Source organism: Lissotriton helveticus, chromosome 2_2 (assembly GCF_964261635.1).
Source record: "Lissotriton helveticus chromosome 2_2, aLisHel1.1, whole genome shotgun sequence".
Classification (NCBI taxonomy): domain Eukaryota; kingdom Metazoa; phylum Chordata; class Amphibia; order Caudata; family Salamandridae; genus Lissotriton; species Lissotriton helveticus.
This window is the reverse complement of record NC_136060.1, coordinates 72,679,849-72,706,221: the sequence shown is the minus strand read 5'-3', so window position 1 is coordinate 72,706,221 and position 26,373 is coordinate 72,679,849. Positions and strand designations below refer to the sequence as shown.

The following is a 26,373-nucleotide window of genomic DNA, read 5'->3' as shown; positions in this document are numbered from 1 at the left end:
GCCTCCACGTAAAATTAAAAATAAACAAACTACCTGGCACGCTCAAATATATTCTGCTAAATCATAACTGCGCGGAGCAATGGCAGAGAAAGTAGGAGGAAATACCGCAATTTCATCTGTCGCGGCAGGCAATGACAGGCGGGGGGAGGTGGGGGTAGCAGGGGTTCATGGGGTTCGCGGGAGAGGGGGGGAAGCGGGACGATAATTTCAATTTAGAAAAACGTAGCTTCCCCAGGGTCACAAGCTGCCGCATCAGCTCCTGCTGCTCCTAGCCGGGTCTGCGTCTTCCACCGGCAGCTTGCCAATCACAACGCTGCAATGGCAGCGTTGTGATTGGTACGGACGGCGCCCTGCCAGGCGCCTAATTTGAGGCCATTTTCTCTATGGAGGCTGCATGCAGAAAATGGGAGTGTGCGCATGACTAGGTTGGTCGGCCCCAGAGGGTCGACCAAAGAGTCAGGGCCCACAACAGTGGGCAAGCCACTCCCTCCTGCCCTCGAGCAGGATGGCCCACCCCAACCAGGCACTTCTGCTTTCTCAGTGCGAGAAGCAGAAACATAAAATGTAAATTAAATTACCACCATCGACCTCGCATTTGCCATTGATCTCCACGGACTGGTGTTGATCTATTACAACAATTACATTTAAAAAAAGCATACACCAACATGCATCTCAGTTCACGATTGTTGAAAAAAAGGGGGCACTTGCTATGTGTTTTTCTAGACTTGCTAACAATACCTAAATCCCGTCTCTGAGCATCTCCTTCACAACAGAGCTCTACTGAGAAGCTCACACACGTTTACAGTGCAGGGATTTGTCCACGCTGCCACTCGTATTAAAACGCAGATCAGGAGTTAGCACTTTAGGAAAGAGGTAGAGGGAGAGGGTTGGAGTCCTGGGGAATGAGGCTACAACACACACACCAGTGAATTGCATCATAGAAAACAAATATTTGCAATGCAATCTGTCTCGCATTTGTAAAAGTTCGAACTATTGGTGTAGTAAATTAAAATTGTTTTTACTCTTTTTGTATGTAGTGGAGTGATCACGCTGCAAAGGAATGTGCATATCTGCAGCCACACCAGCGTTACTAATCAATAACGAAAGCATAGGGAATAAAACAGGCTACGGTGTTTCAGGAAAGTAATACAAAAAAAGCAATAATGTAAAGCAATAAAAAAAAAAACAACGGCATTGGCGCTCATCATGGACTCTTTCTCAGAAGCCTAACTGGGCGCCAGTTTGATTTCCCACGCAAAGTGACACCTATGGATGCCGCTGCTTTCTGCTTTGTGGAAGGCCCCTGGTTCACAACAGTTGATAAACATTTGATACTCTGAGATCCTTACGGATGATTCCAGCGTGACAAAGGTTTGGAAATACCTATATTACATCGATTGCGTTTCTACTTACCTGCCTTGAAAAAGTCAAGATTGACGAAACACTTGTTGGCTGAATTCTTTCTGGAGGCTGTGTTTGTTTCCTTTTTAAGAGTCTGAATTGTACTCTAGATTTATCTACTATTTATATGTTAAAGTCTTCGTATCTTGTTTTTACTGTTACAAATAAAATGTTGATTTGAAGAACAGATGAGAGAGTACAACCAATTGTTAAAATTTTTTTTTAAAGAATTTACTCACATCTTGAAAAACTGGTTCCCACTGCTCTCTCGATCCTATCGCATCAGAGCGCCCAATAACCAGTCCTTCTGAATTTATTCCAAGATACTTTCCATAGCCCGATTTCAATGCAATTCTTTTGAATGATGGAGAAGAGACAGAATAGAAACATTTGAGAACATCAATAGTTTTAAGACAGGTAAGTAGCAAATTCAAGGTACTTAGGGGCCTATTACGATGACCAGTGAGCCAGGGACCGATCGCCGAAGTTGCAGCGGTCCCACCATGTGTATTAGGATGCGCCCCCAACACTGGCGGGTTTTTGCATTGTCCGCAGGTGGTGCTGTAAGCAGCACCTGCCGAAATGAAAAAAAGCATGTTGTGCATTTCCATGCACAATGTGACAGGCACCGTGCGGTGCTTGCCACCTTGTGCATGCAAATGTAGGGGTACCATAGGTACCCTCCAAGGCCACCCTCCCCCCCACCCCCAACACCAAGGGGGCCCGCAACGGGCCACCAAAGGTAGACACCACATGCCTTTCTATGGCGCCATGGAAAGGCCAAACTCTGCTGACACCCTATTGCCCAAGACCGCATGGCAGGCTATTGTAACGATTGCCTGTCTGCGGCCATTGTATTAGGGCGGGGGATAATTGGGGTGCGGCCGGGGAAAGATGTCGGGCGGATCTCGACCGCCAGTGGCGATCCACACGACATCATAATGGACCCCTTAGTTAAGGGAGTGAGAGAAGGCAGTGTTGATTTAATTTATTATGACATTGTATGGGCAAGACAATGAAGAATGTTTGCAGAATCATAAAACTCACTTCAAATTCATAGTAGAACATATAGTGAAGCCACTTACCTGGTGTCTGCTAACTTTATTGCTGTGAACTGCTCTGGAGGACTTGGTCCATCATCGTCTGTAAAAGATAGATAATTCATCTTCTTGGTCCTTACAGTATAGGAAAAACTTGACACCGTTGTATATCACCTTGAATATTTAGTGCCACATTTGTGATGTGCTTCATACTAACCGAGGTGCTTTTACTTTGGAAGCTGGGAAACAATTTAGAAATGAAGTGTAGCTTTCAACCAGGAATGAGACTTGCAAATTGGTAATTTTTCTACTACAAAGTCTCTTGCTATTTGCTCACTGCTTGTAAGCTCTACTTTTCTTCTACTTCTATTGCAAGCCCTAAAATTATCAACCGATAAATCACCAAGTTTGTGTCTGTTCTAATCTTTTAACAAACTGTGAAATGTACTAAGTGAGTCATAGTCTGTTAAAATGTATCATGTACATGAATAGAACAAGCATTTGCAGCAATAGGTCTCGCATTAGGAAAGTTTGAGCTATTGGTATTGTAAACGACATTTTTTATTAATGTTTTATTTTTGAAAATACCGAAATTAATAGCGTTGTCATTTACAATGCCAATAGTTATAACTTTTGCAAATGTGACACCTATAGCATTTGTAATGCAATATGTGTTGTATTTACGTGACTTACATGTATTGATATTACAAACAACAATGGGTTTTATTTTTTTTACAATAATTAATACTTAAATGAAAGTTATTATAATTTATAATGGCACTAGCTTAAAGTTAAAGCCTTACACCTCCCGATTGCAGGCATTCCAAGACACTGCCCTGTTGAAATTACTGATGACTTTCAATGTATTCTCCCGCCCCAATGACTTATCTGAGGCAACAACTTGTCTCCAACTTCTAACTCCTCCAATCACCGAAGGTGGCAAATAGCACTGTGGCTGGAGTGCTTTAAAGAAACTAAAATACACAAAGGTTGAAACCTGCGATGTACAAAATATCTTAAGCAAGGGCCACTATTCTCTTCAGAAAAGTGACAGAGCATGGAACTTGCAAGGTAATAAACAGAGATTTCTCAAATTATATTGTACTGTGGTAACATTGAATAACACCTTGCAACTTAATGTAATTAATGCATTTCTTAGAGTAGAGCCTTCAAATTACATTTTCTTGATCCATATTTATTTTTAATGCCATTTTCAAGTTTCCCAAACAATAGTGAGAGTTCAACAACGAAGTCACTAGCCGTATATGAGGATGCGTTCAGACCAGTGCCTTACAAACTTTAGAACCACAACCCACTTTTCAGAACGACAAACTTTTGTGAACCACCTATCTTTAATGGCTATGAGGCAGGCAATATTTTTAATGTAACAAAAGCATTGAGCGGCAGCACAACGTCATTTTCAGACCACACATTTTCTATTGAAATAGCCACTAAATTTGTAGACATAGTTTGACTGATTAAACTATATTGCACACACATGCTAATGTGTGGAAATTGGGTTTCAGTGGATTTTTATCATTAGTGCATCACCAAGTCTTGCTTTGCTTTGATCCGATTAAAATCTTTGCTACCATCACACTGCAGAACTAGAAAAAAAACGTGCTTGATTCTGAACGCGAGCAGTTCATTTAGAGGTATTTAAATGTTGTTGCACTACAATAATCATACAGCCTTTCTGTTCACATTCTCTGTACTTCAGCAAGATTGTCACATATTTTACCTTACTTTTCTTTCTCATATTGCAAAGTTAGAGTTTATAAACAACAATGTGTTAGATCAGCAATTTATCAGAAGACATATCCTGTCATTTGACCGATCTTTGAAGTGCAGCAAAAGTAACGAATTAAATACAGAGTTTAAAGGCATCTTTATGTATGTCTTGTACTTTCACTACCTACCCAAAAGGCGAGTAGCAATTCAGTTTGGAAAACACCGACTTCGATGAGTGACCATATCACACCGGAAATGCACTGAGCGACTAAGTTTAATGACTTAATTGAGGCAGACATTTTACATCAGCACAAAACGGCTACGGTAAAAGACAAGCATTTACAATGCAATGGTTTCGCCTTTGGAAAAGTTAGAGTTATTGGCATTGTAAATGACAAAATTTGTATTTATGTGTTGGTTTTGAAAACAGATAAATAAATGGCATTGTCATTTACATTGCCATTAGCTTAATTTCTGCAGTCACTCTGCACTCTCTAGCACTCCCTAGCACTCCCTACTCACTCTGCACTCTCTAGCACTCCCTAGAACTCCCTACTCACTCTGCACTCTCTAGCACTCCCTACTCACTCTGCACTCTCTAGCACTCCCTAGAACTCCCTACTCACTCTGTACTCTCTAGCACTCCCTAGAACTCCCTACTCACTCTGCACTCTCTAGCACTCCCTATGCACTCCCTATGCACTCTCCACTCCCTATGCACTCTCCACTCCCTATGCACTCTCCACTCCCTATGCACTCTCCACTCCCTATGCACTCTCCACTCCCTATGCACTCCCTATGCACTCTCCACTCTGCACTCCCTATGCACTCTCCACTCTGCACTCCCTATGCACTCTCCACTCTGCACTCTATGCACTCTGCACTCCCTATGCACTCTCCACTCTGCACTCTATGCACTCCCCACTCTGCACTCTATGCACTCTCCACTCCCTATGCACTCTCCACTCCCTATGCACTCTCCACTCCCTATGCACTCTCCACTCCCTATGCACTATGCACTCTCCACTCCCTATGCACTATGCACTCTCCACTCCCTATGCACTATGCACTCTCCACTCCCTATGCACTATGCACTCTCCACTCCCTATGCACTATGCACTCCCTATGCACTCTCCACTCTGCACTCCCTATGCACTCTCCACTCTGCACTCCCTATGCACTCTCCACTCTGCACTCCCTATGCACTCTCCACTCTGCACTCCCCACTCCCTATGCACTCTCCACTCCCTATGCACTCTTCACTCCCTATGCACTCTCCACTCCCTATGCACTCTCCACTCCCTATGCACTCTCCACTCCCTATGCACTCTCCACTCCCTATGCACTCTCCACTCCCTATGCACTCTCCACTCCCTATGCACTCTCCACTCTCCACTCCCTATGCACTCTCCACTCTCCACTCCCTATGCACTCTCCACTCCCTATGCACTCTCCACTCCCTATGCACTCTCCACTCCCTATGCACTCTCCACTCTCCACTCCCTCTGCACTCTCCACTCCCTCTGCACTCTCCACTCCCTCTGCACTCTCCACTCTCCACTCTCTCTGCACTCTCCACTCCCTCTGCACTCTCCACTCTCCACTCCCTCTGCACTCTCCACTCTCCACTCCCTCTGCACTCTCCACTCCCTCTGCACTCTCCACTCCCTCTGCACTCTCCACTCTCCACTCCCTCTGCACTATCCACTCCCTATGCACTCTCCACTCCCTATGCACTCTCCACTCCCTATGCACTCTCCACTCCCTATGCACTCTCCACTCCCTATGCACTCTCCACTCCCTATGCACTCCCTCTCCACTCCCTATGCACTCCCTCTCCACTCCCTATGCACTCCCTCTCCACTCTGCACTCTGCACTCCCTATGCACTCTCCACTCCCTCTGCACTCTCCACTCCCTCTGCACTCTCCACTCTCCACTCCCTCTGCACTCTCCACTCTCTCTGCACTCTCCACTCCCTCTGCACCCTCCACTCTCTCTACACTCTCCACTCCCTCTGCTCTCTCCACTCTCCACTCCCTCTGCTCTCTCCACTCTCCACTCCCTCTCCACTCTCCACTCCCTCTGCACTCTCCACTCCCTATGCACTCTCCACTCCCTCTGCACTCTCCACTCCCTATGCACTCTCCACTCCCTATGCACTCTCCACTCCCTATGCACTCCCTCTCCACTCTGCACTCCCTATGCACTCTGCATTCACTACTCTGCTCACTCACTACTCTGCTCACTCACTACTCTGCTCACTCACTTTGCACTCTGCACACTCACTTTGCACTCTGCACACTCACTTTGCACTCTGCACACTCACTTTGCACTCTGCACTCACACTCTGCACTCAATTTTATCAAATACCGAGGAGAGGGGACTGCCTGGAGTGTGCTTATGTGGAGAGAGAGGCCGCCTGTCTGAGTTAAAACACCCCGTCATTTCTGCTCCACGTAGCCTGGGAACGGTTAGTCGGACAGCGGGAGGGGATGCTGCTAAATTTACCGTGCAAAACCTATACAGGTGGAAAGTAACATCTACAGGGATGACGCAGTGTAAAATTTAATGTAAACAAGACAAACTGTCAGGGGAACAGTGTTGTACTCTGTGGACTCTTGTACGAATCCAAAAACGTAATTACGTCAATAAGCTCAACTTGACATGAACCAGGATTTCCACGGAACTGCTGTAAATCTAACCCAGCCAGACACAAACTCTCTTTTGCTCAATTGGTCTACTTAGCAAGGAAAAAACAAAGACCTTGACAAAAAATAAAAAATAAATCACAAAAATTAAGCCATTCTGTGAATCTGAGCCATCTTAGTCACATTGAAAGGGAATGGTGGCTTAAGAACTGATTTTTGTTGTTGTTGTAAAAATAAACTTTGTTTATAAAAAGGTTTAAAGCAGATACATTTTTTTTCCAATCTCAGAGGGTGGTATACAAAAGAATCCGATTAGGGAATGCGTGCAGGCACCAACCTTAGGAACTGATGCTACATTAATATTATGCAAGGGCGGCGCCACAAACTGTGGAACTAAATTGCCTCTGAAAGAATTAAATGACGACCACTGCTGTAGGAGAGAGAAAAATGGTAACACCTTGTTTGTCTATGATTCCGTTTGTAACAGTGCCGGCATATTCAAAGTGACTATCTATTAGAGCAACCTTGAAACTTCTGTGGTTTGTAACATTTTGTCCATGCTAACCGTGGTTCTTAATTAAAAGGAGAGGACCACTCAACAGCCAGCCTAGGAAAGAGGGCTGTGAGCGCCTTCAGTGACCAGAATACACGTCACACTAATTTCAATCCCATTGTAATCACCGTTCTACCCAGGGTTTGTGCTATGACCTTCCTTTCTTGAGCTGCCACAATCCTCGTACGACTGCACAAGGCACGTGTTGTGTATTTGACTTGATTTTGTCTCGCAGAAGTTCGTTAGATTTCAAGATAATCATGTTTCGCTGTTTAAACTTCGACTGTGAGCTACTCACAACCAAACGTTAACAGTTATATACAATAATTTCATGGCGCGCATTCTACTCTGTCGTCAGCATGGCGTCGCCGCAATTTGCAAACACGCCCCTCAAGCATGCGTTCAAAATACTTCTGGTGTAAACAATCACCCGCTCACTGGTAAACTCACCCACGAAATGTGAATTATTTAGCACCGAGCAAAGGCCGCAACTCTGAGAAGTTAGCAGCTCTCCCAGAAAACAAAGGTCTGCTATTATGAAGGGGGAAGAGTGTGCGTCAGAAGGCTGCCGGAGACAGGACCACAGGGTCCCCAGACCGACAGGGGTGCGCCCTCTCTCTGCCTGAGCCCGCGGAGACTCAAGTGTAAATTAAAAACAGCTGTCGCACTATCAAGAAAAGTAAACCAAACCCCTCTCCTACTGGCGGCAGTGGAGTTGTCCCCGCCCATTGTTTCTGTTCCCGTGAGTGCATTCTCCTGGGCTCCCGTGACTGACATAGGGGAACTAGGTATGAAGCATCCACTCAGTACACGGGGCAGGCTGCATCTGAAGCGGATGATTAAAATCCGTGAAAAAAAGATGTAAGTAAATGAGGAAGTGAATTTACACAGGGCACCAGTGCACTGCACACGAACGGTTGATGTACTCACCTCATTTTGAAGCTCTATCAATTCACTTTGCGGTCTGTGGTTACGGTTCAAAATAATGCACAAACAGGATGTCAGGGAAGCCCTTTGTCTGATGATCCCCTACGAACGGCGGTCTCGGAGCAGGGATAGTCACAGCTGGGCAGAGCAGAATTCAAAACACGGACGGCGGGAGGGGGCGGGAGTGGACACGGACGGCGGGAGGGGGCGGGAGTGGACACGGACGGCGGGAGGGGGCGGGAGGGGGTGGGAGTGGACACGGACGGCGGGAGGGGGCGGGAGTGGACACGGACGGCGGGAAACGTGCACAGGACAGCGAGGGGGGGGCGGAAATGGACAGCGCATCAGTGAAAGGGGAGGGAACGGAAAAAACGTAACTCCGCCCTGGGAAAAAATCTCGGGAACGCCCCCGAATCTGGTCCGGCCTTGACGGACAGATCTCTGTTCCAATGGCTAGCCTCCATTTATGGAGCTAGCCAATGGGACAGGGGGGCGTATTCCAGAGTCCTTACTAAAATCAAGAAATTTCTCTGGAGGCGGAGCTAAGAGCTCCGCCCTCCAGCGAAACCTAAAAAATTGAAGTTGTCATTTTCTTCCCTAAGTGGCATCTCCCACCTTACGTGTCTCTTTCATCACCATTAGGAAGAAGATGCCACCACTTTAATTAATCCCATTAAACTGGATCACAGTAACACTTGCCTTTAGTTCTCATCTTGAAAAAAACAGAACGTGAATTCCTCCAATCTTTACTCGCTCTCCTACTCTTTACTATCATTACAATGAGTCAGACACATTTCTTGCAATGCATGTATTTGCAATATAACCTCAAGGCGAGACGGAGAGTCCCTTTGCATTTACAAAGCAAGTGTATGCAAACTAATTGAATTGGCTTCCGACATAGGTTTTAAACACACATGGCGTCTCATCCGCACTCCTGGAAAGGTTCCCAGTTGCCTTTACGTGCACTTCGAAAACTGTTCGAGTGCTGGCTCGGCCGGAGACTAGCAGGCTATATTTTCCCTAGGAAGTATTTTTTGGTTTGCAAACCGCTCATAAACAGTGTGATTTTGTTATTTACGCGCAGGCTTCAGTCTCCAACAAGCTTTCATTAGTAGTTACAATAACTCACTGAATATCAAAAATACCCTTTAAAGAAATATCACGGTTATATCATCCACCAATATGTTTTGGTAAGTGCCCAAAGACAATACTAGAACACTTCGCCTGTGATTGTACAAGAGGGACTTAAGAGAAGGCAGAACAGAAGTTGTAAAAGGAGCTAGCAGATCGAATCCCAGCATCTCTGGGTCGATTCCTGTAGCCCTGAAGGTGGACACAATAATAACACACTTGCAGCATGTGGTGTGAGAAATGCAACTGACGCACAATGGTCACTGAAAACATCCGAACATAGTTAGCAATAGATCTACCAGGCACTCGACTTTCTAAAGAATCTATTCCCCATATCTTGACACAACAGAATTATCAGGATCGAAAACGTGACAGCGTTAATGGGCTTCAAATACCTTATCTTCTCAATGTATAGTGCAGTGAAGGGTTTATTTAACAATGGTCGATTTGATGGTTACATTGAACTGGGGCGATGATAAAGGAAGACTGTCATAATCTTGTATAAACAAAGTAAGTTTTAAGCTAGCAATCCTATTACAGGGCTTTTCGTTTATTGGAGTTTCACTCTAAGATATACGAAAAAACATAAAAACATTAGAGCGAATGACTTTAATCAAATGTTTAAGCCCTTGACGCATGCAAATGCGGAAAGCGTCAGGTGGGTAGCAATTCTGGGCCAAAGATTTGAAAATGTTGGGCTCGTATAAACGTGTAGAAATGGTGAAAATATGCAGACACTGAGCACAGTCATAATCAGAAAACAGAGCGATGTGATGGATTGAAAGCGTGGGAAGCCAACATCCTGCAGTGGAGGGAACAGATGTGCACAGATGTTCAGGGGAATGATATATTGCAGCAAAGTAATGAGGCGGTGAGCTGACTGATCTTTAGAAGCACTGTTGAAGCAAGTGACAAGAGGAAAAGTTCAGGGGTGTTCTGCATCGCCTGTGAAGCGAAGCGAGATCGATCAGAATGAGGGAAGTACTGAAAGGCTCTGACAAGTTGCATGTGTTCCCACTGAGTCTAGAAACATTGAGTGGACACGTCATAAAGGTATAACAAGTACAATAAAAACTCACCGCCGCAGCCCGGCTTGTACAGGAAGCCAGGCAACCTGTGTTGGGACGGGGGCGGGGCCGCAAAAAGACAGGAAGCAGACGGGAGCCTACCCCGCGCTCCTGTGCTGAAGCGCTCCTGTGCCTGTCAGCCGGAAGATTGCCGGAAGATTTGCGTGTCAGCTAGCGGGGCTCCCGTGCTCGTGGAGAGCCCCGCCTGCTGCTGAGGATGACCCGCTGCCTGCCGAAGGAGAGAGGGACACACGAAAAGAACTCGGTGAGTGGGGTGTGAGGGAAGGGGGGGACATGTGCGCGCGTGTGTGTGTGTGTGTGCGAGTGTGTCTGTGTGTGTGTTTGTGCCTGTGTGTGCGCGTGTGTCTGTGTGTGTCTGTATGTATGCATGCATGCATGCGTGTGTAAAAAGATCCGATGACTGGTGGGGAGATGTAAAGTGAAAGTAAGCAGCGCGCGTGTGGTGGCTGGCTGTGTGCGCACGCGTGGACGGAGGCGACGTGCGCGTTCGCGCACCCAAATCCGGCCGCTTTCAAGCTCGTAACACCCTCTTGTCCTTCCTCCCCTCGAGACAGACAATATTAGGTCTCCAGGTGGACACCTGCATCCTTTGGGTGCAGTTTACCAGCTCGACCTAAAAACAACCATTTATGAAAACCCAAATAATCTTAATCCTAGAGGAAAAACAAATTAACAGAAACAGTTTGATAAAATAAAATAGAAAAACAGGAACAGTTAAAGAACTAACAAGGTAGGGAGAAAATAAGCATTCTAAAAATGGGGACGGAAGGTGTTTGAAGGTGTATCCTGTTCAAAAACAAGGGGCAGGGAGAAAAGTCACATAACTATGGGTTGGTGCAAAACAGTGGAAAGTAGGCAAGAGGTTTGGTGGAAGAGGGGTGAGGAAAGAGGGGAACTCTTAACAGAAATATTAAAGAATATGTGAAAGGTTACTGAGTAAGAAGAGGTGGGAAGTGAAGACTTGAGAACTTCTATTTAAACAGTTTTGGTGCAATGGCTCCTCAGGCTTTGTGTTCTATAAATACAAAAATTCAATGAATTGTATTCTATGAATCTGCAGAACGGCCCAAAATAACATAAATGGTTCTCCTTAACCAAAAGTGGTCACCAAGGGTTAACCCTTGGGGCTAATAAACTTGTAGTGGGAAGACCTGAAGGTCAGATCTTGGTGCCCTCACGCACCCGTGAATGTGTCATGCTTCATCGTTATATAGTAAAAACAGTGGTTCCTGTGGAATGATATACTATGAGGTTATGATACATAAGCACAATCGTAATATAGAGGGTTAGATAATGGCAGAGCGCGAAGGAACCACTAACACACCAATTCCAGTGTCGTATATTTTTTAGATTTTTTAAACAATAAAGTTAGGAGTAAACTTTATTTATCAAAAAAAAATTGTGCATAGTGTCCCAAATGACAAAGGGAAACTAAACCTAAGTGACAATGTGAATATTATATACAAGGTTTCCAAAGTTTGTACAATTCGACCATTATCAAAACAATTCCATATGAACAGCAGCTATATACAATGATATGTGCTGGGAAAATGTTTCGCTTCTTCTGTTTGTCGACAGCGTTTCGACCCTCAAAACAATGTGGGGTCTCTTCAGGACTATTGATGAAGGGACATCTGAATTTATGATTGCGCAGCCTTGTTAAAATGATGTGTCACGCGTGAAGAATAGAGGAAAAGGGTTTACTCACATGAGGACCCGTCCGGGTATCAATGTGAGAACAGGCTGCCAATCCAATGGGGTATGTAGTTTGGCCAGAGGGGCTTTGTACCCGATCAAGCTGACTGACGCAGCTTTTTCTGAATCTAGACGCGGAGCGCTGTATCACTTTTCTAATCTTCCACCGAGAGAAACTCCCAGTGCATTGTCACTGTTAATCCACAAAGGGATTCTACAACGCTACGGCTGTGGCGTAAAATTATTAAGCCCCTCTGGTCTACCTACATACCCCATTGGATTGACAGCCTGTCCTCACATTGAGTACCCGGACAGGTCCTCATCTGAGTGAACCCTTTTCCTCTATTCTTCATGTGTGGCACACAGAAATATTGCTCCCAAGAGATTAAACTTAACGTGCAACTGTGGAAAATAATACAGTATGGGGATACATGTTCTGCTACCTCACCAAAATAAACAATACATTTGGTAAGCACTGCAACTTGGTTCATCCAGGAGAAGAATTTGGAATAGGAAAATCAGCTCCCACTGACCGACCAAAAACAATGCTGGAGCGATACTAATATTTTACATGTTTGCAAAAGAATGTACATCTTTTTGCAACAGCTCTTGTAGTGTGCTATAGTTAAGAGAGAATGTTGAATGGTCGTGGTTTTAACACTGTAAAAATGACACAAGTGACTGCCTAGAGAGTAGCTGCAATTAGTGGGTCTATTATTCCATAATTAGGTCTCGCGACCTATCGATGCGCGCAAGCGCATCGAGCGGAGCGAGAATTCATGTCCTGAAAATCCTCGTGAAACCAAGGGCTTCTTGCGCTGCGGTTTTCTTTAAGTTCACGTGAATCACGTGACAGCAAGCTCCTTCGTGCACGAGCTTGCCTGAGCCTTCTGCCCATCAGCCTGCCAGTTCTACTCCCCTAATTATTCACTTCACTTGTGACTCCCCACATCAAAGCCTCAGCCTCCCTCCCTTGTCATTTGCTTCCTAACCAGCCTGCCTCGCATAATTGCATCAGACCCGACACTTCAAAGGAATGCGTCCCCCCCCACCACCCAGAGCCACTTTCACGGCCGTGCATTTCTCTTCCCCCCCTCCCCACAGCAAAGCCAGGAGCTTCTTTTTAAATGCTTCAATGAGATAGAACAGAGATGGCAATGCGTTGCATGCAATGATACAGTTTAAAAACTCAATTCGGTTTTACTTTACGAGCCGTTTTCCAAGGTGCAACAGAGATGGCAATGCGTTGCATGCAATGATACAGTTTAACAAGCATTGGCATAGCCAATAGGTCTCGCTTGTGGGACCTTATAAGTATTTAGTTTTGCAGCACAATATCCTTGGTGCAACAAGGATATTGTGCTGCAAAACTAAATACTTATAAGGTCCCACAAGCGAGACCTATTGGCAATGCCAATGCTTGTTAAATAACAGTCACCTCACATAATATCTGTGGCCCACAGATTCACGAGGTCAGATAATACAGCTGTGAGTGTTTTCCTGAGACTAACCTTTGTGTGGCGCTCCGAGAGTGAAGAGGCCTGTGTCCAGTGCATGAATATACGCTCCCTGGTCCATCTCTATTGCCACTGATCCTGATATTTCACCAAAGTTTTTGATGGCCCACCAGATTCCTGAAAACATGTAGGAACATAAAGCAAAATTAAAAACCAGAACTTATTATTTAGGAAAATCTACTCCAATTTGCTTTTCACATTGATAAAAAGGGAGAATTGTTAAATGGTGTAGGTACATAGTTCCTACATAACATAAGGAACAAGCAGTATGAAAAGATGCCCCTGCGGAGACATTATATAACCACTTACATTTTCTGAATGTCATATGAAGTGGGTCAACGAGTAGAACCTGTTCTTTTTCCCTCACATACTTGAAACAATAAGCCTATGAACAAGTGGTGAAACATAAAGCTAGCCAAATAAAAGCAAAAATATGTTTAATATAAGCGACCAGCGGCAACCGCGCCAGGTCATCATATTATTTGAGCAGTGTGCTACATAAGCATCCCCACACAGTCACTTTTCAACAAATGACCACCTGGGAGTCTGGGGGTGAAGAGAAGCAGGAATTACATGGGGACTTCTGGATCTAATTATTTTTTGGAGTTTAGATACATTAACTGAAATTATTATTCTTTTTTTTTGTAAATTACGTTTTGTTGCCCATACAACAAATATACAGACACAATAAAGAGTAATTCACTATGGCATCGGTATTTAGCAGAGCATAAAACCAGTGGCAAATATTTTTTGCAAGTTACAGGAACAACAGTTTCATCTCCAGCACTGGCGTCCATAATTGCCAAATTGTTTCTATTGTCTTCTCAGCCGTCCAAAGACTCCTCCATAGGGTGACCTAGCGTGTTGAAACACGTTATGACTCTTACTCGAGATGTGTAACTAAGGGAAGCAGGGTCATGCACTGGAGAGAGCCAACATTTTGGAAAGAGAAGGGCAACTACAGTCTGTGTAGGAAGCAATACTTTAACTTTGGAACATGTTGCTCTCACTCTACATCATTAATAGGACATTGCCCGTGGTCCCGAGTCATTGTAAATTAACCATGGGAAAGCTCAGTGTAGCCTAAAATTATATTCCACTTTCTGGAAACATGAAGAAAGTCTTCTCAAAGACATATTTGGGATTTAGAAGATTGCAATGTAGCATACTGTACAGACGAGAACGTCCTCGGTATGGTGCACAGTCATGCTCCTTGCCCTGCGCGCTTAAGCTGCGAGTATCTGTTATCCTAGTTTTGGGATTTTGGTTCCAGCCTTACACTAAACCGGTGTGTGCACAGAGGCTTAGAACGTCTTGCACGTGAAGGGCAGGCCTATGTGACAACTTCATAAGATTGACTGTGTTGAATAACTGAACATTCATAGGTTCCAGAGATTCTGGATAAAGTAACCTCACCTGCACTTCAAGGTAGTAAAAAAGAGGTCACTCTCTGCAGTCACACTCTTAAGTATAAATGTTCATTAACACTGATATTAACACTAAAATGTCAGAGTGAGAGCTCTATTAACAATTTGGCAAGACAACTAATTGTAAGGTATGATGAACAATATGCTTAACAGAATGGGTGTGCATGTCCTACCATTAACAATTCTATGTTTCGTAATATGTACATCTAAATAAGATCTTTTTTTTTGATAATCAACTTTATTTGGGATTTAAAACAATAGACAAAGTTCATTGGGTGTAGCTCAATCAAATCACACAGCAGAATATTAGACAGAAATCTTGGGGAGCGGAACTCAACTTGCCAGTCCACAGTCATGGGTACAGGGGAAAGACAAGGGCTAGGAACAGACAGCAAAGCATCAGTCAAGGTGGTAGCAAATTAAACCATTTCCCCCAGATCCTGTGAAACAGGTCCGATGCCCCTTTAGCTTCAAATAGAGCCACCTCCTGGGTACCGCACCAGTCGACCCCCCTCCTCCATTTCCCCACAGTAGGCGGATCAGGCCGCGACCAGTGGCTCGCTATATCTCTTTTGGCCACTGCCAGGCAAGGAACCATCTAGGCCATCAAAGACCCCCAGAAGGAGTCGAGTCGGCTCGTGGGGAACCTCCCATCCCAAAGCACACGTTAGTTCTCGTTCCACCCCCTCCCAAAATCGCGCCAGCCCAGGGCAGAGCCACACCATATGGTAGAAATACGCTGGCGCAAAACCACATCTCGCGCAGTCCAGAGTGGGTCTCAAGCGGGCCCGATAGAGGCCGTCAGGGGAGAGGTAAGCCGCATGGAGATAATAGGTCTGGACCAGCCGGAGTTTTGCTGAGGTGGTCAGGGTTCTGGGCGCCATAAGGGCATACCTCCACTCCACATCCTCCACGGGTCCCACCCATCCCACCCATCCCTCCCATCGAGCGCGCAGCGCATCTAGGAATGCAGGGCCGTTGTTAATCAAGGACCGATAAATACGGGAGACCCCACCTCTCCCCAGGTCCCCCATCATCACCTGGGCCTCTAGCGGACTGAACTCCGGAAGGGAGACTGGGGATGGGAGGTGGGTCTGAAGCGCATGGCGCAACTGGAGGTACCTAAAGTGTTGGGTGTGGGAAAGAGCTTGATTCCGCTGTAGGTCCGCGAAGGCCCGGATGTGGTCTCCCACCCACACATCCCCCAGCACCGATACGCCCACCAAGTCCCAACGGCGAAAGCCAGTTAACGCCGCCACTTCCCGGAGCCAAGTACCGTGCCACAGGGGTGTCAGCCTGGTGAGTTTCCGGTCCCAGTTCGTGTGACGCAGAGCGGCGCGCCACCCCATAAAGACCGACCTCGTGATGGGCGCCATAGAATGGGGCACAGGACTACCGTAAAGGAGGGCCTGGATCTGTGGGAAGTCCATCTGCTCGAGCTCCACCCGATAAGCAGGTTCGGACCAGCCGCCCACGTACCAGTCATGGACAACGAGGAGTCTAGAGGCAATGTAGTAGAGGAAAAGATGGGTCATCCCTAGGCCCCCATCGGAAGGAGGGATACGGGCGTGTGCCAGCGAGATGCGCGATCGGCCGCTCCCCCACAGAAAGCGGGTCAAATACCCATCCAGTTCACGGAACCTGGCGCGGGGGATGTGGACAGAGGTGTTCTGCAGGGTATATAGGAGGCACGGTAGGACCATCATTTTAAACAGTGCACTCCTTCCTAGGGGGTTAAGTGGGAGCGACTGCCAGTGCTTAAGGTCAGCTTTCATACGGACAACCGGGGGGGCTATGTTCAGCGCCCACTCAAGCTCTGGCAACAAGGTTACCCACATCCCTAGGTACTTGACTGAGTGGTGCCGTAGGGGAATGTCGGACTGCCAATCAAAACAGTCCCTGGATGGGTGGAGCGGGACCAGAGTAGACTTGCCGGCGTTGAGTCGGAGGCCCGAGACCTGGTGGAAGGCCGCCAGAGACATCAAGGTCCGGGAACCCGAGGTCGCTAAATCAGCCAGGTAGAGAACCACGTCGTCCGCGTAGAGGGCAATTTTATCAATGTGGCTTTCATTCCACGCCCACTCACGGATGAGGGGGTCGTGACGGACGACGACAGCCAGGGGCTCCATCGCAAGCGCGAATAGAAGGGGTGAAAGGGGACACCCCTGGCGCGTGCCTCTACTAATCGGGAAGGTCTCGGAGAGCACCCCATTCACCAGCACCCGGGCGGCAGCGTAAAGAACCCCGACAAACCGGCGGAAAACCGGGCCGAAGCCCATCTCCGTCAAAACCTCCTGGAGGTAGTCCCAGCCCACTGTGTCAAAGGCTTTTTCAAAATCCAGGAAGAGGAGGGCTAGATAGGGGGAGAGCCGAGCACGGTGAGCCAGGGCCAGGTGGAGACGCCTGATACAGTGACGGGTGCCTCTGGCTGGCATGTAGCCACATTGGTCCGGATGGACCAAATCCCGCAAGAGAGGTTTGAGCCTTTGGGCTAAGATGGTGGCATATAACTTGATTTCAGAATTAATAAGGGAGATCGGACGGTAGTCCGCACAGGCCACCGAGGGCGGGTGGGACTTGGGGAGGACTACAATTGTGGCCAGGTCGGATTCAGAGGGGAAGGAGCCGGTACCTGCCACGTGGGGGAAGAGGGCCAGGAGATGGGGGGGCAAGGGTGTCCCGAAACGCGGCATAGTATTCCTGTGGGAAGCAGTCAGTGTCCTGCCGGAGAGGAGAAGGGGAATAGCATCTATCACCTCCTCCAGGGTGAAGGGCCGGTCCAGGGAGTCCCTGGATTCCTGCGGCAGAGAGGGTAGCCGAGCACCAGTCTTCTCCAGCAGGGAGGCCAGGGAGGCCCCGGCCGGTTGCCTCGCATAGAGGGTTGTGTAGAATCGGGCAAAGACGCCTGATATGGCCTCCGACTTAGTGTGTAGGGAGCCATCCGCCGCCCGAATCTCCGGAATGACCCGGTGGACCTTGGGGTAGGAGACGAGATTGTGGAGTGACTTGCCATTTTTATCTCCCCATCCGTAAACCCCCGCCACCGAGGAGCGCCACAGCATTTGGGCAGAGTCCAGGGAGATCTGCCGGATTTCGTAGCGAACCAGCGCAAGTTGCCTAGAGGGGTCTCTGCGGCCAAGGAGCGTGTGGTCCTCCTCCAGTCGCCTCGCCTTGGATTCCAACTCAACAAGACGGGCAAGTCGAACCGCACGCTTAGCATGTACGAACCCCCTCGCCACTCCTCGGATCACGGCCTTGCCGGCCTCCCAAAGGGTTCCAGGCGACGAACTGATCCCTCGTAGGCCAAAAAATATTGTGACAATTCCTGCTCCAGCGAATCCACCAGTTCCGGGTCTTGAAGGAACCAAGCGTTGAGACGCCACACCGCTCGCGGCCCCACTTGGGGCGAGCCAAGGCGGAGGGAGACAGGGGAGTGGTCGGACAGCCCTCGGGGCAAGATAGTCACTCCGGAGACGAGGCGGCAAACGGTGGCCGGGAGGAAGAGGAGGTCGATCCGGGACGGAGTGTGGTGGGCGGCTGATGTGTGGGTGAAATGCACCTTGCGAGGATTCAAGACTCGCCATGTGTCACACAGCCCCAGGGCAGAGGCCCATCCCGATAGGGCCGAAGCTAAGGCCACCCGGGTTGCAGAGGGGGTCCCAGTCGCATCGAAGGACGGGTTCAAGACGGCGTTGAAGTCTTCCCCCCACCACCGCCAAACCCAGCGGAAGCGCCGAAATAACACCCGTAAAGCAACGGAGCGTCGGTTGATGAAGAGCTGACGGGACGTACAGGCTCAGAAGGTTCAGGGGACAGCCATCCAACACACCCGACACCACCACATATCGGCCCTGAGGATCGGCGATGACCCGGATCAGAGTGAACGGCAAACTTTTCCGGAGGAGAATTGCCACCTCACGGGACCCACGCGTGAAACCTGCGTGCCAGACCGTCGCAAACCCACAGCGGGCCAGGAAATCGCATTGCGTACCCAGGAGGTGGGTCTCCTGGAGAAGGAGGGCGTCCGCCTCGTAGCGGCGGGCCGCCCGGAGGATGGCTGCGCGCTTAATGCGGTCTAGGAGGCCATTAACGTTCCAGGAGAGAACGTGGAGGGGTCTAGTCAGCACGCAGGCCATCGATGGGGGCTGGGGCATGGACCAGGCAAAGGCCTCCAAAGGAGGGCTTCAGGAGAGGAAAGGGGGGCCAACCATGCAGGGTCAGGGGGACCGGGCCAGGACCAGCAAAGTAGCAGTAACGCCTGGGGTCAGCAAAAAGGGGGGGGGCGGGGGGGAAGGGGGAGGGAGGAAATAAGGCGGATAAGGAGGAGGACGAGCCTGGGGACAAAGAGCATACAACTGCAGTGAAATCGGAAGGAGAGCTACAACCCACCACTTATAAGTGACAATAGCGCTGGCCGAACAACGGCGAGCTAGAGTTAGGACAAGGGGCGGCCCGTAGGCGGCCAAAAACAAAAACTGAAGCAACCAACAGAGGAGAGTCAACGGACTCCCCACCCACCCACACCCCACAACACCCCCCACCCTACACTTCGTAACAAGAAGCATCTGTCGCCCTAAATGCAACCCCACAACAGAAGACACCACACTCGGGAGGGTGGGTGCTAAACTAAAACGGTTAGCTGGGGGCTAGAACTATGACCAAGGTACCAATAGGGAGGACCCCCCTCCATGGTGCAGGATACAGTACAACAGTGCCAAACAAGGAATGTCACAATGGTAAAGGAGGAGAAAGACGGATGATAAGTCTAGAAGCAGGCCTGCGCCTCCAGGGTGCCGCAGGACGGAGCCAATGCCCCAGGCCACCAGGTCAGGAGAGCCAGAGCTGATGTAGGCCGCAAGCTCTGATCAAAACCAGCGCAGGGTTTCTCACACACGGGCCAGGACCCCGGGTCTCGGACCAACGGGGGGGGATCCCCCTCCACAATACAGGATGGAAACCAGCAGCGCCAAACGGAAGCATCAGGTGTCAGGTGGAAGAGGAAACGAGGAAAAGTCTTCAAACTGGCCCTCGCCTCCGTGACGATGCAGGAAGGAGTCCATGGCTCCAGACGTCGGGCCTCGGAAATCACGGGAGTGTCGAGCCCCAGGCACGACCAAGCCAGACTCGGCTCCCGCGATAGGGGCCTAGGCTCCAGGGCCCAGACAGAGATAGGTCAGGACGGAGTCGCGTTCAATTAAGAGTCAGAGACACCCTCGGTGCCGCGAAGCAACGGGCTTCTGGAGAGGTCAGTGTCCGAGACAGCACGTCGCAGGGTGTCGGCGGGCCCAGGAGCAGACTGTAGGTCGATCACAGACGGAGTCAGCGAAGGCGGGGCAGGGTCACGTTGTCGTGTCTCCGGAGAGGTCCGCTGGGCCCGGCGAGCAGGAGCTCCTCACCCCACGGGTCCCCCTCCTGCGGGACCCAGTCCTGCGCCACCTGGGCTTGGGTGCTGGATTGCTCGGGCGATCCGAGGGGACTCGGGGCGGGGAGCGGGTCGTCCGCAGCTGGAGTGGCCTCTCTTCCGTGACCCAGGTACACGCCGCCCGTGGGGAGTCGAAAAAGAGGGTCTGCCCCTGGAAGAAAACCTTGAGGCGGGCAGGGAAGAGGAGTCCATAGCGGATGTGCATCGCCCTAAGCTTCCGTTTCACCTCCTCATAGGAGCGGCGCGGGGACTGGACCTCTTTCGAGTAGTCGGGGAAAAACCATTATCCTGGAGTCTAGATGGTGTATTTGCCCTAACTCCCGAGCGGCCCTCAGGATGACATCCCGATCCCGAAAGTTGAGAACGCGAAGGATGAAGGGCCGAGCAGGGGCTCCCGGAGGCGGTTCGGGTGTCAAGGAGCGATGGGCACGCTCTATCGCGAACCACGGGGGGAGACTATCCTTTGGCATCCAGCCCCGGATCCAGTCCTCCAGGAAGGTGGCTGCGTCCGCCCGCTCGGCTCCCTCCGGGAATCCCAGGAGGCGCAGGTTGTTTCTGCGTGCCCTGTTCTCCGCATCCTCGGCCCGGCGGTGAAGCTCAGCGGTCCGTGATTGGAGATGAGCCATTTGGGCCTTGATGGTGGAGACGTCGTCTTCGACCGTGGAGATCCGGGATTCAGCCTCCGTGAGGCGCTCCGTGGCTTTGCGGAGGTCCTGCCGGATGAGAGACACATCGATCTTTACCTCCCCTATCTTGGCTTCAACCGATGCCTGCGAGGTCGAGATCGCGTGGAGGATAGTTTGCAAGTCCCCTCCAGCCGGTCCGGAGCCCGATGACTTGTCTGCGCCAGTTCCCCGCTCCACCGAGAGGCCTTGGACAAGGTAACTGCTTACTAACGCTGCATAGCGGTCATTCAGCATTTTAAAACTCCACTCGCGGATGCGAGCGCTGTACTTTTAAACTACCCGTTTTTTCCAAATCTTATTTTCTCATTTGTGTTCGTTTCCCCTGCTTTTAAATTGTCTAAGTAGCGCTTACTTGCACTTTAATCGGCTTCCTCACCGCCGCTTGAGCGGGTCCTTAGGGGTTCGTCATGCTGGGTTAGCAGACATTTTGGGGGTAGGTTGGGACACCGGTTGGGCGCCATTTTGGGCAGCGCTCTAGTGGTGCAGGCACTCGCGCAGGACCTCTACTTAAGACGGTCATCTGCGAGGAATTCTGCATTGGACAAGGTAACTGCTTACTAACGCTGCATAGCGGTCATTCAGCATTTTAAAACTCCACTTGCGGATGCGAGCGCTGTACTTTTAAACTACCCGTTTTTTCCAAATCTTATTTTCTCATTTGTGTTTGTTTCCCCTGTTTTTAAATGGTCTATGTAGCGCTTACTTGCACTTTAATCGGCTTCCTCACCGCCGCTTGAGCGGGTCCTTAGGGGTTTGTCATGCTGGGTTAGCAGACATTTTGGGGGTAGGTTGGGACACCGGTTGGGCGCCATTTTAGGCAGCGCTCTAGTGGTGCAGGCACTCGCGCAGGACCTCTACTTAAGACGGTCATCTGCGAGGAATTCTGCATTGGACAAGGTAACTGCTTACTAACGCTGCATAGCGGTCATTCAGCATTTTAAAACTCCACTTGCGGATGCGAGCGCTGTACTTTTAAACTACCCGTTTTTTCCAAATCTTATTTTCTCATTTGTGTTTGTTTCCCCTGTTTTTAAATGGTCTATGTAGCGCTTACTTGCACTTTAATCGGCTTCCTCACCGCCGCTTGAGCGGGTCCTTAGGGGTTTGTCATGCTGGGTTAGCAGACATTTTGGGGGTAGGTTGGGACACCGGTTGGGCGCCATTTTAGGCAGCGCTCTAGTGGTGCAGGCACTCGCGCAGGACCTCTACTTAAACCTGCCAATGGAAACGCGCAGCATTCGCGCCGGAGTCGAGCCAGAGTCAGGCCCGTCTGCGCCCGTCAGCGCTAAGGAAGCGCAAGGCGCTAGGAAGGTCTCTCCTTTATTGAGAGGAGGTCCGTATACTAGGAAGGAGTTGCTGAATGTAAGACAACTGCTGCCTTGTTGTAAGAGTGGCCCTTTTGACCCATTATGTGGTCCTTTCAGCTGTCCTTGTGGTAATTTTTCCTTTAGTTCCCCTACTCCTATTCTAGCGCTCTCCGAGCCTCCCAATGTTGCTCCCGCTCAGGCGGGGCCCTCTGTCCACCGTGAACTTAGTGTTTTACATTTGAATGTGCGATCGATGGTTAAAAATCACGCGGCCATCCATGGCCTCATTCTGGAGGAGGCTCCGGATGTTCTCCTTTTGACCGAAACGTGGTTGTCGGATGAGGCTACTGCCATAGTAAATCTGACACTCCCGCAGGGGTATTCCATTTATACCCACAATCGTAGTTCGAGGGGAGGGGGTATTGCTATGGTAGCTAAGTCGTGCTATCCCTGTGTCTGGAGGGCTTTGAATCTGGTTGGCTGCGAGAGCGCTCTTTTTTCGGTTATGATCAGCCATCAGTTCTCCTTTTCTGGACTTCTGGTATACCGCCCGCCTAGCAATGATACTGCTTTCAGGAAAGCCTTTCCTGAAGCAGTTGGTTCTTTGGCTTTGAGCTCGGCCAATTTCAGCATTTTTGGAGATCTTAATCTCCATTTGGACTGTCACATCACCCCATCGATTAACTGCTTTATTGTAGATATGGAGGCTTTACAGTTAAACCAGCTGGTCACCCATCCTACACATGTAGGTGGCCATATACTGGACCCCATATTCTCCAATTTGGTGGGGACCAAGGTGCTGCAGCCATGCCCTGTCGCCTGGTCCGATCATTTTCTGGTGAAGTTGTATTTTGTGATCGGTGACTCTCCTTTTAAACCTGCAGATAGGGTCACTTTTAAGCGCCCTTGGAGAAAAATGAAGCTGGAGGATTTTCATCGTTTTCTTGATGATAATCCGCTTGGGACATTCAATGAGGTGGAGCTTGGCTATGAAAGCCTTTGCGCTTGGATAAACCGGGCCTTGGACCCCCTGACCCCGGCTGCATGGAGCAAATGTCGTTTCTCTGAATCAAGTCCTTGGTACGATAGTGCTCTGTCGCTATTAAAGAAGGATTGCAAACAGGCTGAGAGGGCCTGGCGGAAAACCTATAAAGTTGGGAGAAAGGCTATTTATGTCGCCAAACTTAAATTTTATCATAGAGCCATCTGTAGAGCCCGTGCGGCCTTTTACTCTGAGGAGTTTAAAAATCCGTCGAAACTGATCTTTAAAGTCTTGAAAGACCTGACTGGGAAAAGAGCGTCTACAGCAGAAATTTGTTCTGAATCCCACTGTGAAGATTTAGCGGTCTTCTTCTTGGATAAGGTTCAGACCATTTATCGCTCCTTCCCCTCTTCCACTCTCTCGATCGAGACGTCTAGAGCTATTTTGCCCACGCAGACTCTGCTCTCTACTCTTACCTGTTTATCGGAGGAGGATTTTAACAGACTAGCTACTAAAGTAAAATCTGGTTCTCCTGCAGACCCTCTTAGACTGGCGCAGCTCAGGGAATCGTCCATTCTTCTTTTCCCTCCCCTGCGCCAGCTCATCAACCTGTCACTCTCCTCGGGTACTGTGCCAACCAAATGGAAACAGGCGGTAGTCACCCCGATTCTAAAGAAACCCACGTCAGACCCGGACAAATTGGAGAACTATCGTCCCATCTACTTGCTGCCTTGGGCAACAAAGGTAGCAGAGGCCCATGTCAACGGCCTGCTGTCGGAGCACCTCCATAGGGCCGAAATCCTAGATCCTACCCAGAATGGTTTTCGGACCGGTCACAGCACCGAGACGGCGCTGCTATCCATGATTGAACATCTGCGGTCAGTGTTGGACTCCGGTCGGACTGCGGCACTGTTGTTACTTGACCTCAGTGCCGCGTTTGATACGGTTTCACACTCGATCTTGATGCATCGTCTGGAACGGACTGGTGTCTCCGGCGCTGCTTTAGACTGGTTTCGGTCATTTCTAGCTGACCGTTCATTTAGGGTAGCGATCCCGCCCTTTGAGTCCAAATTCCATGCTCTCGAACAAGGTGTGCCTCAGGGGTCGGCACTGAGCCCCACTCTGTTCAATCTGTATGTGCAACCGCTGGCTGCGGTCGCAAAGCGTTGGGACATGAATATTATCTCCTACGCTGATGATACGCAGCTGGCGGTGACACGGAGTGGTAGTGCTGGCCTCGAAGCCCCCAAGTTTCGGGCTGGACTCTTGGCAGTGGCAGGCTGGATGACAGACAACTGTCTCCAGCTGAATGCTAAGAAGACCGAGGTGTTGATCCTGGGTAAAGAGAGCAGCCTCTGGGTGTCACTCCAACCGTGGTGACGGAGGTAAAAAATCTGGGTGTGTGGCTGGACTCTGCTCTTAGCTTCGATAATCATGCTCAAAAAGTGGCAGCAACTTGTTTTGGAATCTTGCGAGGGCTTAGACCTATTCTGAAATTCTTTGATGCCCCCACTAGGCAGCTGGTCTTGCAGGCCACTATCCTATCTCGGCTTGACTATGCCAGTTTGCTTCTGCTGGGGGCTAACCAGGCTGTAATTTCCAGGCTGCAGCACGTTCAAACCGCTGCCGCTAGAGCCTTGGTCGGCCTTCCGAGGTTTTGCTCTGTGAGGGAGACCATACGGTCACTACATTGGCTGCCTATGACACAGCGGATTGAGTTTAAAATCTTGTGCTTGTCTTTTAAGATTCTTAAACAATCTTCCCCCAAAATATTAGAGAATTTGCTTATCCCATATGTACCATCACGGGCTCTTAGGTCTTTGGGCCAAAACTTAGTTGTGGTTCCGCGATTTAAGCTTTGCCGAGCTGGGGGACACTCCTTCCGAGTTCTAGCTGCTAAGCTTTGGAACTTGCTCCCATTTCAGATTCGGGCACTGGATAATCTGCTGGAGTTCAGGAGAGTTATAAAAACTCACTTGTTCCCTTCTGTATCTCAGGTTCTCTGATTTCTGTTTCCATGCTTCCTGATGTTTTGTTGTGTTATGCTTTTACCTGTTCTAAGCGCCGGGACGCCCCTTTGCTGGAGCAGCCGTGCGCTATAAAAAATTTGAATAACATAACATAACACCGTAGTGAACTTGTCCAGGGTCGTCTGAGCCGCGGGCACAGCGACCGCGGGCGCCCGAGGCTTCCCCATGGTGCGGCGACCCTCCAAAACCAGGACCAGCGAGCCGAGGCAAAGACAAGCGCCACGATCCTCTGTGGCGCGGGTAGGATGTCGCAGATCAGTGCCCCTCACCGTCCGTCACACCGGGACTCTGAAGAGCAGGGCAGAGGGCAGCCACTATCCCAGACAGGCGAGGGCAGCACAGGTAGGTCCGGCGGCCCCGGAAGATCCGCCGCCCAGATGGGTTGAAGGCAGGGCGTGGTCCCAGGGATCGCAGCAGGCAGAGGAAGGGCGCCGCTTCTGTCGCAGTGTAGCGCCCTCCAACCAGGCGCAGGTCCACCAGCCGGAGCACCGCCTCACTGGCGCCAATGCCAGGACCCCAGGCCGTGCGCAGGGGGGGGGGGTGGGGGGGGGGCCTCAGGGGTCGCGTCTCAGCACAAAGTCTTCACGGCCCCAGGAAGAAGCCGGTGCGGGTAAAGCCCCCTGCAGGCGAGAGCCAGTCTGTGTACACCTCTCCAAGGTGGGACTAGGAGAAGGAGATCGGAGAGCGGGCGGACGCCCCAGCTCCCACCACCAACCGGGAGCAGGTGGGCGGCAGCCAGGCACAGCGTCCCCCCGGGGCGAAATGCGCAAGGGGGAAGGCAGGACA

At 49.6% G+C, this 26,373-nt stretch overlaps 1 protein-coding gene across 1 annotated transcript in view; it reads right to left on the bottom strand.

Moving 5' to 3' along the window:
- Positions 1–26,373, bottom strand: part of FRG1 (FSHD region gene 1) — a 173,599-nt gene that overhangs the window by 63,672 nt on the left and 83,554 nt on the right. The window contains exons 4-6 of the mRNA XM_078678936.1: positions 13,728–13,850; positions 2,487–2,544; positions 1,641–1,755 (exon numbers count right to left, since the gene is read on the bottom strand). Of these exons, the coding sequence (XP_078535062.1) occupies positions 1,641–1,755; positions 2,487–2,544; positions 13,728–13,850 (296 nt within the window). The remainder of the gene's footprint in view (positions 1–1,640; positions 1,756–2,486; positions 2,545–13,727; positions 13,851–26,373) is intronic.